This window comes from Eurytemora carolleeae, unplaced genomic scaffold, assembly GCF_000591075.1.
Source record: "Eurytemora carolleeae unplaced genomic scaffold, Eaff_2.0 scaffold844, whole genome shotgun sequence".
NCBI lineage: Eukaryota > Metazoa > Arthropoda > Copepoda > Calanoida > Temoridae > Eurytemora > Eurytemora carolleeae.
In genome coordinates this window covers 78091-96462 of record NW_019397331.1, presented here as the reverse complement: position 1 = coordinate 96462, position 18372 = coordinate 78091, and the positions used below count along the sequence as shown (strand labels likewise).

At 31.5% G+C, this 18372-nt stretch overlaps 1 protein-coding gene across 1 annotated transcript; it reads right to left on the bottom strand.

Annotated features, from left to right (window-relative positions):
- Positions 1-508: 508 nt before the first annotated feature.
- Positions 509-18050, bottom strand: LOC111713552 (uncharacterized). The gene is made up of 7 exons (XM_023488434.1): positions 17922-18050; positions 14322-14940; positions 13448-13521; positions 10281-10383; positions 6405-6459; positions 2114-2217; positions 509-870 (listed from the first exon to the last, which is right to left on the bottom strand). The coding sequence occupies exons 2-7, from the start codon at positions 14415-14417 to the stop codon at positions 754-756; spliced, it is 549 nt and encodes a 182-aa protein (XP_023344202.1). The 5' UTR covers positions 14418-14940; positions 17922-18050; the 3' UTR covers positions 509-753.
- Between the last annotated feature and the right edge of the window lie 322 nt (positions 18051-18372).

The window sequence follows — 18372 nt, the reverse complement described above, 5'->3', positions numbered from 1 at the left end:
GGTAACTTTTAAAATTCATCAATAGAAACAAAGTATACAAATTATACTTTAAACAACTTTTTGAAACGGTGGATTCCGATGATAATAAAAACGTATAACACGATTAATTTTTGATAACACTGCTATTTTAATATATACTTTCAACTGAGCATGAATTTGAATTTCGAAAAACTTTTCATAACAAATTAATGTCCAAAATTTAAAAAAGAACGTTCATAATTTCAAAAAAAAATGCTCGTAGTTTCAAAAAATGTTTATAATTTCGGAAAAATGTTCATAATTTTGAAAAAAATATGTTCATTATTTTGAAAAATGTTCATAATTTTGAAAAAATAATCATAATTTTGAAAAAATTTTCATAATTTTGAAAGAATGATCAAAATTTTAAAAAAAATTTCATAATTTTACAAAACATGCATAATTTTGAAAAAATGTCAATAATTCTGAAAAAAATTTTCCTACTTAAAAAAATTTATAATTTTGAAAAATGTTCATAATTTAGAAATAATGTTCATAATTTTGAAAAAATGTTCATAATTTTAAAAAAGTCCTCATATTTATTAAACGCTTTCACCAGTTGCAATAGTTCCTAATTACGAACAAATTCTTATCAAATATTCAACTTCTACAAACTAGCAAAACCTTCCACGAATAATATTGTTTCATTATTTCTATTTACAGATTTTAATGTCTTCATTTTTTAAACTTTATTATTACGCCCCACTGTATCTTGAAAACGAAAAATATAATTTTTCATACAATATTTCCGTTGTAGCTTCTCGACTCAAACAGATCTAGTTTATCTATGCTACAAGTATCCTGCAGTAAATAATCTGCACTCTGAGACACGGATACACCATTCTCAGCAACCTAAATATTACAATTTAAATTTTTTTTATTTTAACAATTTTTAATAGCTTTAATATATAGACGGATAGGATATTCAGCTTCTCCCATTTTTGAAAAAAAAGTCATATAATATCATATGTATATAAATATATTCCAAGGGGAGGTACTGTTGTTCCCCCTCCCCCCACCTCCTTGTGACCACAGAGAAACCAGATCTAGTAATTATCGATAAAATGGAGGAAAATATGGATATTTTTGAGCTTACTGTTCCATTAGAAACAAATATCAAAAATGCCAACGCTCAAAAGATGAACAAGTATGAACATTTTATCACAAATATAACAACTAGGGATGTGTCTGTTCACCCTTTTGAAATCGGCTCAAGAGGATATATCTCACCATCAAATAAGGCGAATCTAAAGAAACTGCATAAGTTCTGCAAACCCAGTGTTAGTTTTAAAGCAATGTGCGAAAATCTATCAAGCCTTGCAGTACTGTCATCATACCACATTTTTAGAAAACAAAAAACACTAGACTGGGACCAAGAAACTCCATTTCTGAAAACCACCTCTGAATAGCTAAACTATACTCATGCTAAACGTCTTGTATTATACCTGTTTTTTGGCAAACCCCGTCAATTATAAAATGCGATATCCAGAGAAAAGATTATTAGTTTGTAACCTTTTATATTGTTTAATGTAATTTTGCTTTAGACAAATATAAATGATATGTTGTTTTGGTATGTCCTTTTTACTTTTTCATATCATTAAACAATTGAAATTATCTATATTTCGAAAAGATAATTAAGGTGTTGCTTTTCAAGCATCATAGAAAATTTCGCGGATTTTTGTTTTTACATTGACGGATTTCCATAAAGTAAGTGATTTTTAAGTACAAACTCAAATTTTCTGATTTTTATATCTTTGCAACCTGAAGGTATGTTTCAAACTTAGATTATTTAATCTAACAGAAAAGGTCCGATGTATTTATATGGGTTGCATAGACATGGATTAGAAAATTAGAGTTTGAGGCAAAGATTCAAATCCTTAATTTTAAAATAGATGTTTTAAATGAGGTCAAGAAAGTTACCACAAAAAATTTGGTCCTGATCTTTTTTTTGGGTAATATACCATCATGATCATACAGACAAGTTAAATACATATAGATTAAAAGCTGTTGAGGTATTTTAAATCTATTTCTTAAATAACATAAACAATATTTATGAAGAAATACACTAATAATGTTGTGTGAGTACTGAGTATACCTTGTTAAAGAATGAGGTATGGTTTGTAGTTGTAAAATTATTAAACCCCCCAGGATACAGGGGTTCAGCACACTCCCTCACTCCTTCAGGCAAGTTCTCAAACTCTAAACAATAATCCAAATATGGGCGCGTTCGTTTTTTCATTTTGTCCGTTCATCGTTTGTGAACGACCCATCTCGTTTTTTTATCAATCCAAAAAATTCCCGTTAATTTTCCATCTTTTTTCTTTGGTTTCTCACTCAACGAACATTTAGTAAATTCGTTTGTTCAAGTTTATGATTAAACCCTGTCTAGTGTCTAGTGGCTAATAAGTTTATGATTAAACCTGTCTAGTGTCTAATAAGTTTATGATTAAACCCCTGTCTAGTGTATAGTGTCTAATAAGTTTATGATTAAACCTGTCTAGTGTCTAGTGTCTAATAAGTTTATGATTAAACCCTGTCTAGTGTCTAGTGTCTAATAAGGTTATGATTAAACCCTGTCTAGTGTCTAGTGTCTAATAAGTTTATGATTAAACCCTGTCTAGTGTCTAGAGTCTAATAAGTTTATAATTAAACCCTGTCTAGTGTCTAGTGTCTAAGAAGTTTCTGAAACCCTGTCTAGTGTCTAGTGTCTAATAAGTTTATGAAACCCTGTCTAGTTTCTAGTGTCTAATAAGTTTATGATTAAACCCTGTATAGTGTTTAGTGTCTAATAAGTTTATGAAACCCTGTCTAGTGTCTAGTGTCTAATAAGTTTATGATTAAACCCGGTCTAGTGTTTAGTGTCTAATAAGTTTATGATTAAACCCGGTCTAGTGTCTAGTGTCTAATAAGGTTATGAAACCCTGTCTAGTGTCTAGTGTCTAATAAGTTTATGATTAAACCCTGTCTAGTGTCTAGTGTCTTATAAGTTTATGATTAAACCCTGTCTAGTGTCTAGTGTCTAATAAGGTTATGATTAAACCCTGTCTAGTGCCTAGTGTCTAATAAGTTTATGATTAAACCTTGTCTAGTGTCTAGTGTCTAATAAGGTTATGATTAAACCCTGTCTAGTGTCTAGTGTCTAATGCTAATGAGGTGGATTGTAAAGTCTGAAGGTTTAAAACAACAATCCATCCAGGGAGTGTTTCAGAGATATTTAAACATTTAGTTTACGGAGTTTATAAAACTAATCTTCCACCGAAAGTGATATCAAAGGAATCTTTATTATATAAAGTAGTAATCTCTGTTTTTTTTTTTTATATGTAATTTTGAATTGGGAACTCGGTAGACCAACGGGAATTTTTTTGGTTTGAAAATTCTAAATTAAGTGGGTTGAACTAAATAGAGACAGTTTGGTTTTCAGACAAAGCTGGGTGATCAATAAAGTTTATAATTATGTTTCAATGAGTTTAATTAAAAAAGCAAATGAAAATAATTATTGAACACACTCTACTCTGAAATTCAAATCTCCAAGTTGTATCAGAAGTTAGGAATAACTTTCAACTTGAATTCTCATTCACAGAGTTATAGTACTAATCTGTTTTCATTTTACAGACCTAAATACAACACATGGAACTTTCAGAGGGATATTTTTTTCATGAACAATCTTCTCCACCACACTCTCTCTCTCACCCATCATCAAAAATTACAATTCCCAATATACAGCAGGACTTAAAAACAGTGAAATAGGAAGACGACATTTAAATAATCTTGTATGTATTTATCTAGTTGTAAATCAAATAGCTTTACTATTATCTTAAAAATACAACTAACTTATAAAAATATATCTGTGTACACTGCACATTGTGTTTCATGTTTATTGGACTATTCCAAATCATAGTTTAGTCTGACAGTCGTATTTCTATTTTACAGTTTTACGGGTCCCACTGTATTCTAACCCCTAAGCAATGTAAAGATAGTAAGGTTCACCAGCTGTATATACTGTTTCACAATGATCTGCAGAATTGAGAGTATATATATCTTATTATGCATGAAAATATTAAGGAGATATAGTATAATCTAATCTTGGACTCTGCTGCGCAACTTTAGTTCCATTGTATTTTTTACCTTTTCATAGTACAATGTACATCCCTCATGTCTATCTATCTATTTATCATAATATTCTATCAACCCTATCCATCTATCTCTTCTCAAAAAACCTTCACTCAACTTCTTTACTTCTTCGATGGATACAACAAGAAATATATACAGCAGAGTGTGCAGAAATAAGAAATATACGGGGCATAATGCGCATAATTCAAGTGTAGACAATAAGAAATGTACGGGACATAATGCTCATAACTCGATCAAGTGTAGACAATAAGAAATATACGGGGCATAATGCGCATAAATTTAAGTTAAGACAATAAGAATTATACGGGCATAATGCGTATTGCGTATATATAGTGAAGTGTAGACAATAAGAAATATTTGATTATAATACGTATAAATTCAAGTGTAGACAATAAGAAATATTTGGTACTTAATGCGCATAATTCAAGTGTAGACAATAAGAAATATTTGATTATAATGATAATTCAAGTGTAGACTATAAGAAATATTCGGTACTTAATGCGGCATAATTCAAGTGAAGACAATAAGAATTATACGGGGCATAATGCCTATATAGTCAAGTGTAGACAATAAGAAATATTCGGAGCATAATGCGCATAATTCAAGTATATACAATAAGAAATATATGGAGCATAATGCGCATAATTCAAGAGTAGACAATAAGAAATATACAGACCATAATGCGCATAACTCAAGTGTATACGTACAATAAGAAATATACGGGGCATAATGCGCATAATTGAAGTGGATACAATAAGAAATATATGGGGCATAATGCGCATAAATTCAAGTGTAGACAATAAGAAATATATGGAGCATAATGTGAATAATTCAAGTGTAGACCATAAGAAATATACGGAGCATAAAGGACACAATTCAAGTGTAGACGATAAGAAATATACGGAGCATAATGTGCATAATTCAAGTGAAATATGCGGGGCATAATGCGCAAAATGCAAGTGCATATAATAAGAAAGATACGGGGCATAGTTTCAAGCACATACAATATAAAATACATGGGGAAGAATGCGCATAAATTTAAGTACATACAGTAAGAAAGATAGGACACCCCAGTCTAAAAGTTCCATATTCCATGCTGGTTCAGCAAATCATACTGTATTTTCAGTCTGTTGTACTGTTTAGTTTAGGCTAACTGGTGTAGAGTTGACCCACAGACCAACCAGAATGCTCATTTGCTCTACCTGGGTAGGCTATGCAGGCCTATAGTGTCCTGGCACTTCATGCTACAGTTCCATGAAAGGTTTTTTGACTGCCATCTAATTGCCACTTGTTGCATATAATAACCATTCAAGGGTTGAGTTTTACAACTTAAAGTGTACAGTACTTGTACACAATAGATTCTGCTGTGGAAAATATCGCATATCATAAGTTGCAATTGATCTCTGTTACTCTCTTATCTCTGAGTCGCCCAACTCATTTTATACAGGGTATTAATTCAGGCCCAACTAATAATAGATACAAGGGCAGAATACGGAAAACAGATGCTTATACAATGAGAGAGATACATGGCAGAATGCGTAAAAATTCAGGTACATACAAAACATGAGATACTAGACACAATGCACATATTAATTCAGGCGCATATGATGTGAGATAACATTTAAATGGTTAAAGATCGACAGTGAGACACATAAACCTGATCACGTAGGAAGACAATATTTAGGCATATCAATAGATGAGAGATGTGTAATCAAATTTAAATAAAATTGTCATTCTAATCATGTTGTTTGGGAAACCCAAATGGAAAAATTACAATTTTTATAGACCGAAATTTGAAAAAAAATTCGCAAAAATGAACGAAATTTTCGCGAAAATGGGGTCGAAAATTTTGTCAAAATACATCTAAATTCGCGAAAATTTTGATCGAAAATGAACGAATTTCGATCATTCATTTTTACGAATTTCGTTCAACGAAAATTTCGATGAAAACCCTTCTTTCATGATCAAAGATGTGCTGTAATGCTATAGAGGGTATAAGAGAGCTTAGGAATTGGTTTAAAAACTTTTAGCTCTGATGCATGTTCATTCAGGAAGAGAGATCATACAATAACAGATTCTGAGCTGGGGCAGATATTGATATTTTCTTTTTTCTTAATTATAAAAAGCCAATTTGACGCTGTCAGCATTTTTTGGGGGGGGGGGGGGGGGTGCAAAAACTGTCAATACTAGATTATTCTATAAGTTTATAAAGAAAAAGTACAACAAATGTTGAAAGTTGCATTATTTTAATTTACCTGTTTGCACGGAGACTCCACACCTACTCTTTAACTGTTTACAACAGAGACAATCCTAAACATTGTATCCTTGGAAATATAGCATGGAAATTCCTAAACATAGAATCATTGGAATAAAGTATAGACATTCCTAAACATAGTATCATTGGAATATAGTATAGACATTCCTAAACATAGAATCATTGTACTATAGCATAGACATTCCTAAACATAGAATCATTTTATTATAGCATAGACATTCCTAAACATAGAATCCTTGGAATATAGCATAGACATTCCTAAACATAGAATCATTGTATTATAGCATAGGCATTCCTAAGCATAGTATCATTGTATTATAGCATAGACATTCCTAAACATAGTATCATTGTATTTTAGCATAGACATTCCTGAACATAGTATCATTGGAATATATAGCATAGACATTCCTAAACATACATAGTATCGCTAGATTTTATAGCAGAAACAATTCTAAACATTGTATCAATGTATAATATAACAGCGACAATCCTAAACATAGTATCATTGGAATATATAACAGAATTCTGAACATATTACCATTGTATTATATAACAGAGACAATCCTGAACATAATATCACTTAAACATATGGCAAAGACAATCTTAAACATAGTATCATTGCATTATATAACAGAGACAATCCTAAACATAGTATCATTGGATTATATAACAGAGACAATCCTAAACATATTCTATGTCTCATTGTATTATATAAGAGAGACAATCCTAATTATAGTATCATTGGAATATTATAAATAGGGGGTATTTCTGATTCACATCGGTTACAATTAAACCCTCGTCTACCGACATTTTTTATTTTAAAAATGTCTTGCGGATTTAAAGCAGCAGAGACATAGACCGTAATTTACAGAAAGCAACGATATCTTTCAAATTTGGTGATGGTGATGGACCAAACCTCTGTAGAGTAAAAAAGTAGATGTTAGTTCCACATTTATTGAAAATATATTTCGGTCTGGGTTGACCCTCGTCAGTTATTGAGATTGTTTCTTCACAAAGCTTAAAGACAAACTCTTCTCCATCTTCTCCATCGTTGCTCTGATAAAAGGGAACCGTTGCGAATCAGGTGCATATATATATATATATATATATTATTCTTTAATTGTTGAGCACCATTTGAATATACCGTGAACAGTCCCTTTACAATGAATATACAGAAACTAATGATGGCATAATTGTCTGTTTTTATGAAGAAATAAATGAGATGAAAAGTTGAGTGAATTTTCCCTTCAGAGAATTAAGCACGCCTTGGAGATTTTAAAATGGCGGACGTGGGCAAAATATTCCAGATTTAATTTGGTTCAAGTATTCAACAACATTTTGGGACAAAATATCTAGGGGAAGGATTGAGTGAGGGGTTAGTGAAGAGAGGGGGGGGGATGAGAGAGAATAATTACTGCCTTTATACTCTTTATTTAATCATTTATGTTTTAATTCACAAGATTTCACATAAAGACAAAAATGTCGTATGCAATTTTGGGGTTTTTAAACGATAGTTGTTGGTTCGTTTTTGCCTTATATTTTCACCTAGGATAACAAAGCATGTTTGATAAAATCAAACTTCTACAGAATACCATTTTAAACCGTTGAACCCTTCTTGCAGATTGTCGTAAAACCTTATATAAGTCTATAAACAATAATAAAAGTTTGTGTAAAACGAATCTAGCTATTGCCCATACCTGAGAAACCAGTGACATAAATGTCATTTTAGTTCTTTCTTTTCCTTCAGAAATTAAGGAATTTGTTATATACCTTGCTGCAATTGATATATAAAAATATGTTTAGGACCCGTTTTAAAAAATGTTAAGTTGCAAATTACAAAAGCAGTAGCGAAATTTCAGTGTATACTTCTAAAAACGCTACACTCATAAAACGCTACACTCATAAAACGCTACACAGATAAAACGCTACCAGATGAAACGCTAGGAAAGAAAAAACGCTACTCTTATCAGTTATTATTCATGTTTTTGTCGAATTAACCAATTATGATAATTTGATAGAGCAGCGTTTTTTCTTTACTAGCGCAGCGTTTTATCTGGTAGCGTTTTATAAGTGTAGCGTTTTACGGGCTAGCGTTTTACCTATTGAGCGTTTTATGAGTGTAGCGCTTATAGAGTATGACCGAAATTTCATTCAATTCCTCTGATTTTTGGTTATCACTGTATTCATACAATTTCCACATTCCCATTATTTTGTCCCTCGGCCCTCGCAGACACATTTAAAATGTAAATTTCAAAATATTTTCCATGTTGACAAAAACAAAGAATTGAAATTTATGAATAATATATTTAATTTTTATTTATAGCAGTGTGAAATAAGAGGAAAAAGGCGCAAATATTTCTTTCCCTAAATTGGTTTGAATGATTTAAGTCTAATAAATTATAAACTATAGAAAACTAGCAATTCTTTAGAAGCCTGAACTCAAAATACTCTTCAAAATACTCTTCAAAATACTCATTCAATACTCTTTAAAGGAGTAAGGACGAACTCCTGATGATATATTGAGAAGAAAATGATATAATTCTAGTGCTAGAGACTAGAGAGTAGGGTTGGGATTTGTTTAAAAACGATCTAAAGTCAAAATACTAAATTCTTGTAACACAGTACTTTACCAGTAACAGAGAAAGGATTTGAGTTTTTGCCACAAACTCTGATTTTCTAATCCCTTTTTCTTAGCAACCCAATGTTGTAGACCTTAGATATTTCAAGCTATGAATTCTGTTAGATCAAAAAATCTAAGTTTGAAATATCAAAGTTTTTCTCCATCAAGTTGCAAAGATATAGGGATTAGAAAATTTGAGTTTGTGACAAAGACTCAATTTCTTTTAGATGTTGTTACCACAGGCATTTTCCCAAGTGCGACTTTCCAAGTGACAATTTCCCAAGTGTCAACTTCCCAAATGTACCATTTCCCAAGCGGTAACTTACTAAAGGTTAGGTTAGCTACACCAGTGGGCCGAGCACTGCGGCTTGAATGGGTAGGGGCCGAGCTCTGCGGCTAGGACAGACTTGGGAAGTTGCCGCTTGGAAAAAACTCTTTAGGAAAGTACCTAATATCTAATTATAGACCTAGTATTTCTCTTGTTATGGTTCAAATGTAGCTCTTTACATATTTTGTAAGCTGAACTTACTAAATAACGTCTCTAATTCCACTGCTAATTACAATAACTTATGCATTTTTCAAACAATTCTAGTTAGTTGGTTTAGTAGATTCTCAAAAATCAAAAGTTAAAGTTTCAGGCTCAAAATCCGGGTACCGTTGAACAAAACGCCTTTTTGCGAAAATTGCTTATTAACAACATTTCAATAATCTGCATTAAATATGGCTTAACGCATATTTTGTGTATTGTTTACATATATTTTGTGTATTGTTTACGCATATTTTGTGTATCGTTTACGCATATTTTGTGTACTGTTTACGCACATTTTGAGTTTTGTTTACGCACATTTTGTGTCTTGTTTACGCATATTTTGTGTCTTGTTTACGCATATTTTGTGTCTTGTTTACGCATATTTTGTGTCTTGTTTGCATGATAAACATCAGATTAAGAGTAAAGCGTGTCATACTGTCCTTTAATGCGCTAAATACAAAAAAAAACTTATTTCTCTCATAAAACTCTAACTTTCTGATATATTTATGCAAACTGATGAATTTTGATAAATGAAATAGTCAAAGTTTGAAATACCATCAGGATGCAAAGATATATAGATTAGCAAATTAGCGTTTGACGACTTCAGTTCCTTTGATTAAAAACAACTATAAATGTTCTTCTCAACTCTCTCTTATTTAAGATTTGGCGCAAAAGTGCAAAAAGCGATTTAAAAAAGTAGTTTTTACCTTTCTTAAGTTAATAATAATCCTCTCACATCTGTAAGTTAGGAATCCACAGAAAGCAAATATGATGATCAGTAAACAAGTAGCAGCCAGAATACTTTCAGTTCTAGGAGTATCAGAATTATAACGATGATATTAATGATAATAATTTTAATTATAATAATAACATTATTAGTTTGAATACTAGTAATAACAATAAATAAACAAGAAAACTCTAAAATAGAAAACGAGATTTTAACTCAATTTATGACATTATTTAGTCCAATAAACATGAGCCACAGGCATTGTGCAGTGTACACAGACCCATTTCACTGAATTAGTGATTTAATAAGTGTCTAGTAAAACATAAGTATTGCTTTAAAGTCGTCTTCCTTTTCCACATGCTTTCTGTTTATAATTGTACATATACAATATGAACATACAAGATATTTTTTTTAAAATTTTGGTCAGTTAATGTTTTGTCTTTTTCGTGAAGACAGACAAAAATTTCAAAAAAATTCAGTTTTTTAAATCTTCGTTAGATTTTTAAACAATTTTTTCAACATTTTGTATTTGCAAACTTTAATCTTAAAACTTAAAATTAGTAAAAATCGATAAAAAATTTCCTGAAAAATTAAATGAATAATATTATGATTTTTGTTCAATAAAAATTAAATATGCAATTTTCTCAATGGGCGTCATGTAATAAAAACACAAAATGCAAGTCAGGGTTTGCTCTCAGCTTAATATTAAACTATTTTCGCTAAATTTACCACTTTTAGTGATACAAATAATTCTTGAGATTACGCAAAACATTTTTATTAGAATATAACTTTTTAGTTTTTACATCCTAATGTTGCTAGATATTAAATCCAAATTTTTTAAAATAAATTTAATTAAAAATGAAATAAAATATTAATAAATAATAGATGTTTGATCTGAAGCACAAAAGACTAATAACTCTCTTTGCTAAAATAAAAAAGTAAAAAAGAAAATGAAAATGTTCTAAAAGCTAGAAACTATTGGTTCAACAAAATGGAACATTTAAACATTTAAACTCTATTTGTAAAAGTAATCAACTGCTTTTATGCAAAATGGGCATTTCAAGTGTTCTACAGAGTACAGGGTTCAAAGGGTGATCGGAAAAGGGTGTTCTGCTAAATCTGCTAAAAATTGAAAATATTGTTTTGTAGAGTTTTGTTTAAATTGTGTGCTGCCCAATTCTCATTCGGCTAATTTTTGGCAGATTTTTTTATTTTATTTAATTCTATATTTATAATATTGCTTTGCAGAATTTTATATTTGAGGGTATTCTACAGAATTTCATATTTGAGAGTGTTCTGCAGAATTTCATATTTATAATATTGTTCTGCAGAACCTTATATTTGAGAGTGTTCTGCAGAATTTTATACTTGAGAGTGTTCTACAGAATTTTATATTTGAGAGTGTTCTGCAGAATTTTATATTTGAGAGTGTTCTGCAGAATTTCATATTTATAATATTGTTCTACAGAACTTTATATTTGAGAGTGTTCTGCTGAATTTTATATTTGAGAGTATTCTACAGAATTTCATATTAGAGAGTGTTCTGCAGAATTTTATATTTGAGAGTGTTCGGCAGAATTTTATATTTGAGTGTTCTGTATGATTTTATATTTGAGGGTATTCTGCAGAATTTTGTATTTAAGGGTGAAATTTCTCCAATTATAGATTTGTTTTATTTCTGTGCTAAATGATAAAGTTATCGATTTTTAAGACTATATTTAAGGAAGATGACCAAATCAAAGTGCAAATTTCCTTTGACAGGTTGTTTGAAAAAAATAATTTCGCAAAACTTGTGCAATTCTTTTCCTTATGTCATAGGCTTTCCAAAAAGCTAAATATTATCAAAATCTGACAAGTGGAAGTGGGTCAAAACAAAGATTTAGTTTGTTACAAGAAAAAACAGTCATTCAGGCAGTGTGTCTGAGGACTCAGGGAGTTAGTATTAAAGCCCGGTTTTAGGCCTAAAGGGAGGGCTTTGGGTATGTAGAAAAAGTCAGAAAATTTCAACAGCCTCAGACCAATACTTTTTGAGTTATGTAAAAAAAACTACGAAGGGGGTCAAATTGACCCCCCCCCCCAGCAGGAATAGGGTTAAAATAAGAACTATCTTTTATTCTATTTTACTATCTCATCACTAAAACTGTGAAAAGTTCCCTATTCTCCTAATCTAACCAATTAAGAGACCAAAAGAATTTAGTTGATATTAGATTACAGTTAGGAGGGATTCCCCTAGTACTATTGATTACAAGGAACCTAATCATGTTAGTTTGGTACAAGGATATATATATATATTCTTAACTTCACTTAAAAGTCGTCTTCCTATTTCAGAGTTATCTGGTTATTACTAGCACTGTATACATATTTGGAGAAAAATATAAATTTGGAAAAATGTACATTCGTAAAAATGCATATTTGGAAATATTTTTATTTGGGGATGGGAAAATGTATAATTGGGAAAAATGTACTAATTACTTTGGGAATAATGAAATAAGTATTTTCTACTGTTTACCTTCCGTTAGAGATACTGAGTATATGTTTACCTTCTGTTAAAGATACTGAGTATACTGTTTACCTTCCGTTAAATATACTGAGTATACTGTTTACCTTCTCTTGAAGATACTGAGTATACTGTTTACCTTCCGTTAAAGATACTGAGTATACTGTTTACCTTCCGTTAAAGATACTGAGTATACTGTTTACCTTCCCTTGAAGATACTGAGTATACTGTTTACCTTTCGATAAAAATACTGAGTATACTGTTTACCTCCCGTTAAAGATACTGAGTATACTGTTTACCTTCCGTTGAAGATACTGAGTATACTGTTTACCTTCCCTTGAAGATACTGAGTATACTGTTTACCTTCCGATAAAGATACTGAGTATACTGTTTACCTTCCGTTAAAGATACTGAGTATACTGTTTACCTTCTCTGAAGATACTGAGTATACTGTTTACCTTCCCTTGAAGATACTAAGTATACTGTTTACCTTTCGTTAAAGATACTGAGTATACTGTTTACCTTCCGTTAAAGATACTGAGTATACTGTTTACCTTCCCTTGAAGATACTAAGTATACTGTTTACCTTCCGTTAAAGATACTGAGTATACTGTTTACCTTCCGTTAAAGATACTAAGTATACTGTTTACCTTCCGTTAAAGATACTGAGTATATCACAAAACTTTTGATAAAGTGGGGATTCCGAGTTTTTAGTTTCTTCAACCTAAATCACAAATTAATATTAAAGGTAAACACTACAATTTAGAATTGAAGTTAAAGGTACATATTACAATTTAGACTTGAAATTAAAGGTACACACTACAATTTAGAATTGATGTTAAAGGTACGCATTACAATTTAAAATTTAAATTAAAGGTACACATTACAATTTAGAATTGATAGTTAAAGGTACATATTACAATTTAGACTTGAAATTAAAGGTACACACTACAATTTAGAATTGATGTTAAAGGTACGCATTACAATTTAAAATTTAAATTAAAGGTACACATTACAATTTAGAATTGATTTTAAAGGTACACATTACAATTTAGAATTGAAGTTAAAGGTACACATTTTAATTTAGAATTGAAATTTAAGGTGCACACTAGAATTAAGAATTGAAATTAAAGGTACACATTACAATTAAGAATTGATGTTAAAGGTACACAATACAATTTAGAATTGAAGTTAAAGGTACACACTACAATTTAGAATTGAAGTTAAAGGTACACTCAACAATTTAGAATTTGAAGGTAAAGGTACACATTACAATTTAGAATCGTAATAATGAAAGAAAGCATATTGCTAAATTATTGCGATATCTCTGCTCCCTACATATTTGTAATCAAAGATTTAAGTGAGCAGTAAGCTCTAAATAAAATGACGTTAACATGATATTGGTTTGATGGTTGGTTGACTGGCTGGCAGATCAACCATTCTTCATTCAGCCAATAATATCATCTTCAATCTAATCAACTGTCAACAAAATCTATTATTCCTAAAATGAAAGAAATGATTTACTTTTTTGGAAAGTTCAGGAAAACATCGGAAAATTCGGTTGGAAGCGTCACAGACGCAGGTTATGCCGGTACTGTACGGGAAACAGAGCTGGGACATTTTAGTTCAAGGATGGTTCGCCAAGTGGGTTCTTAGTGAATGAGTTGGCCACCAGGTGGACCAGGTTCAAGGTCCAAGGATGGTTCGTCAAGTTGGTTCTAAGTGAATGAGTTTGCCACCAGGTACGTGAGGTAACTGCAATTTGAACAGGCGGTAATATTTTACTGCAAAGATTGATCACTATGGGATAGGTTCGTGAAGGATTTGACCTACATGCGAGATTTTACAGTACACAAAACGATATTTAAGATTTTACACTCGGATAAAATTGCTTTTTTCAATTTTGTAGTTGTAGTTTTTCTTTTTTTTATACTTAATGCAGGTTTGACAGATTTATGAAAAACTATTTTTCTCTCCGAGAACTGAGGAGTCCATTACAGCAATTACTGGAGACACAAAAAACCTATTCTGATATTGATGGTTCATGTTTGTAATATTTTCCATATATTCCTCTCATTTTCTATAATCTAATTTCTCTTCTTTCTTCTCCAACATTCACTGGTAGAAACTGATCAGTTTGAATCTGAAAAAAAGATTATTTAATCAAATTTCGCCCCTTTATTACAGTCTGTGAAGAAAACATCATTATGGCTGTTCATCCGAGACCCCATATTTTCATTGGAGACTCCAGGATTTTCATTAGAGACCCCATGATTTTCATTTGAGACCCCAAATTTTTTCATTGGAGACCCCAAGCTTTTCATCCCTGACCACAGGTTTTCATTGGAGACTCAAGATTCACATTGGGGACCCCCAGATGTTTATCGGAGACCTCTATATATGCATTGGGGACCCCCAGATGTTTATCGGAGACCTCTATATATTCATTGGAGACCCCCAGATTTTTATTGAAGCCAATCTAAATCAACATAAGACTTGTACTAAAGATACGGAATAACATCTAAAACTAACCCCTTAAGCCCAAAAATAACCACCTACACTCTAAAATACCGTCCTACCCAAAACTACCTATTACACCCTAAAATACCTCCTTGACAATAAAATAGCCTCTAAACCCTATAAGATAATTTATACAAAAAACAACACCCTAGAATAACCCCTAAACCCTAAAATAACTCCTAAAGGGTCACCCTAAAATACCTCCTGTTTACTGAACTATCTCCTTATACGCTTAGCTACCCCCAAACCCTAAATAACACCTCTACAGTACTGCTGCTCCCTAAAGTTTATCGCAAATATCCTAAAATACCTCCTGTTTACTAAACTACCTCCTTAAACGCTTAGCTACCCCCTAACCCTAAATAACACCTCTACAGTACTGCTCCCTAAAGTATACCGCCTAATATCCTAAAATACCTCCTGTTTACTGAACTACCTCCTTAAAGGGAGTGACCGGCTATGTAAGGTAGTTGAACTGGGAATGCAGTGTTTTGGAAAACTTATTTCGGATTCATTTCAGACATACTTTTTAAAGATCTTTAAATCCTGAGTTTAAGCGCAGATTCGACGTTCAAAACTTCTACTTTTTGGGTGGATACGTTTTCAGAATTAGTTTTATTTTAAATTGTTGTTGAAAAGACGACATTTGAAGAAAAATTCAATCTAATAATGAAAACGAAATAATTGATTTTAGCATTGATTTATTCACAAATTTCATTTGAGAAACATGTTCCTAACCATCTAATTAGATTACTGTATAATTTTTACTTTACTTTTCGTTGTCGTTATTTAATAATAATAAAAAACTAATTCTGAAAACGTATCCACCCCTAAAGTAGGAGTTTTGGACGTCGAATTTGCGCTCAAACTCAGGATTTTCAGACCTTTAAAAAGTTTAATATGTCTCAAATGAATTCTAAATAAGTTTTCCACAACACTGCATACTCAGTTCAACTACCGTACATAGCAGGTCACTCCCTTTAAACGCTTAGCTATAACCACCAAACCCTAAATAACATCTCTACAGTACTGCTCCCTAAAGTATACCGCTTATATCCTAAAATGCATAAATACCTCAACCACCTTAAAATAATCCTCTCTCCAGGTACACCCTGAATTAACCCCTAAACCCTGAATTAGCCCCTAAACCCTGAATTAACCCCTAAACCCTGAAATACCCACTACACCATGAAGTACCCACCAAACCATGAAATTCCCCCTGAACGATGAAATAACCCCAAACCCTGTAATAAAAACTAAACCCTGAATTAACCCTTGATCCCTGAAAAACCCTCTTACATCATGAAAGACCGCCTGAAACCTGAAAAACCCGCTAAAACCTGAAATACCCCCTTAAACAGCTGATTCTTTAATAGCAAAAAGAAAGGAACAAGTATTTTCGACAAACAAACAGACTGCGAGAGGTTTTATACAACTTTACGCCATAAGAAACAGGTTAACAAGAAAACTTTAAAAAAAGACAGAGTTCGGAATCAAATAAAGAGAGTTGTTCTAAGTTTAGGAACAGGGTGTTCTAATGAATATTGGAAGAAAATGACGACTTTTAAATGTTGAGTATTCAACAATTTGTTAGCTAGCAATAGCATTCTGTTCATAATCATAATTTTAAACAAACATAAGTTGGAATTATAAATACATTACATATACAGGGTAACCCAGAAAGAAAGATATTGTAAGGATGACCAGAAACTCCTCACATAACATAACCATCCCAAGGTTAGATAAGTCTTTTGCCTTACATAATACATAAAGTCTTTAAATGGCTTAATTAATGATTTTGTAACGAGAGGAAAGTAGTATGTATATAAATTCCGTACAGTCGTCTCTGAAACCTCGTACTCTTTAGAAGGATAACCCTCTAGATATAGATAGATACATAGATACATGATAGATAGATAGATAGATAGATAGATAGATAGATAGATAGATAGTTTGCTAGATAGATAGATAGATAGATAGATGAATAGATAGATAGATAGATAGATAGATAGATAGACAGACAGACAGACAGACAGATAAATAAATAGATAGATATATAGATAGATAAATAGATGAATAGATAGATCTAAGAATTGTATGTATTTAAGATAGATAGATAGATANTTGATGGGACTGCAGAGAATATTCAGAAAATATCTCGTTGACGAAGTAAAATTGTATGTTTAGCTGTCATTGTATATTTGAAGAATATGGTTTATTATTTTAAATTAGACTAATGTGTAACTCGGTGATCAGTATCCAGTTGAAAATGGTTATTATGTTTTATCAAAATAATATTAACTTACTCATAGTTGTAATTGGACTAAAAATTTGCAAAAATAAAAATTAAAACATAGCGCAATCACTTCACCAAATATTTTCAATTTCTAAGATTTTACAACAGTCTTATTTTGATATTTCTTAAATTTGTAAATATGATGTTTGTAGAAAGAAATTATTAAGAGTAAAAGTACCCCCCCCCCCCCTCCCTATGGAGGCACTCTTCACATTTTTATTTTATATTTATGCATATAATAAAAAATATAAATAACGCATTCAACTTAAATAAATTTATTAAAATGCAACATTTGATGTATTTTGTACCTGGAGTTGACGAGGATCTAAGCTGTTCAACTAAGCATGGGTAATGGGAATTAACCTACAAGATATATCAGTCCTGGTTTAGCTCCAAGGTTGGGTATGTATGTGCTCCGGGTAGGCTGGATAAACTGAGATGAAACCTGATGCTGGACCCGTCCTCAAATATTTCCTGAAACCGTCCTCGGAATATCAGCGTATACGCTCTACCCCAGGGTTAGGTTTACACTCAGGAGGGGACAAATTTACTCTTTTATACATTGTAACATATCCTTTAAGGGACAGCCGGCTATGTAAGGTATAGTTGAACTGAGTATGCAGTGTTGTGGAACAAATCTTTAGGATTCATTTGAGACATATAAAACTTTTTTAAGATCTATAAATCCTGAGTTTGAGCGCTGCAGTCGACGTTCAAAATTGTACTTTTGGGTGGATACGTTTTCAGAACTGTTTTTTT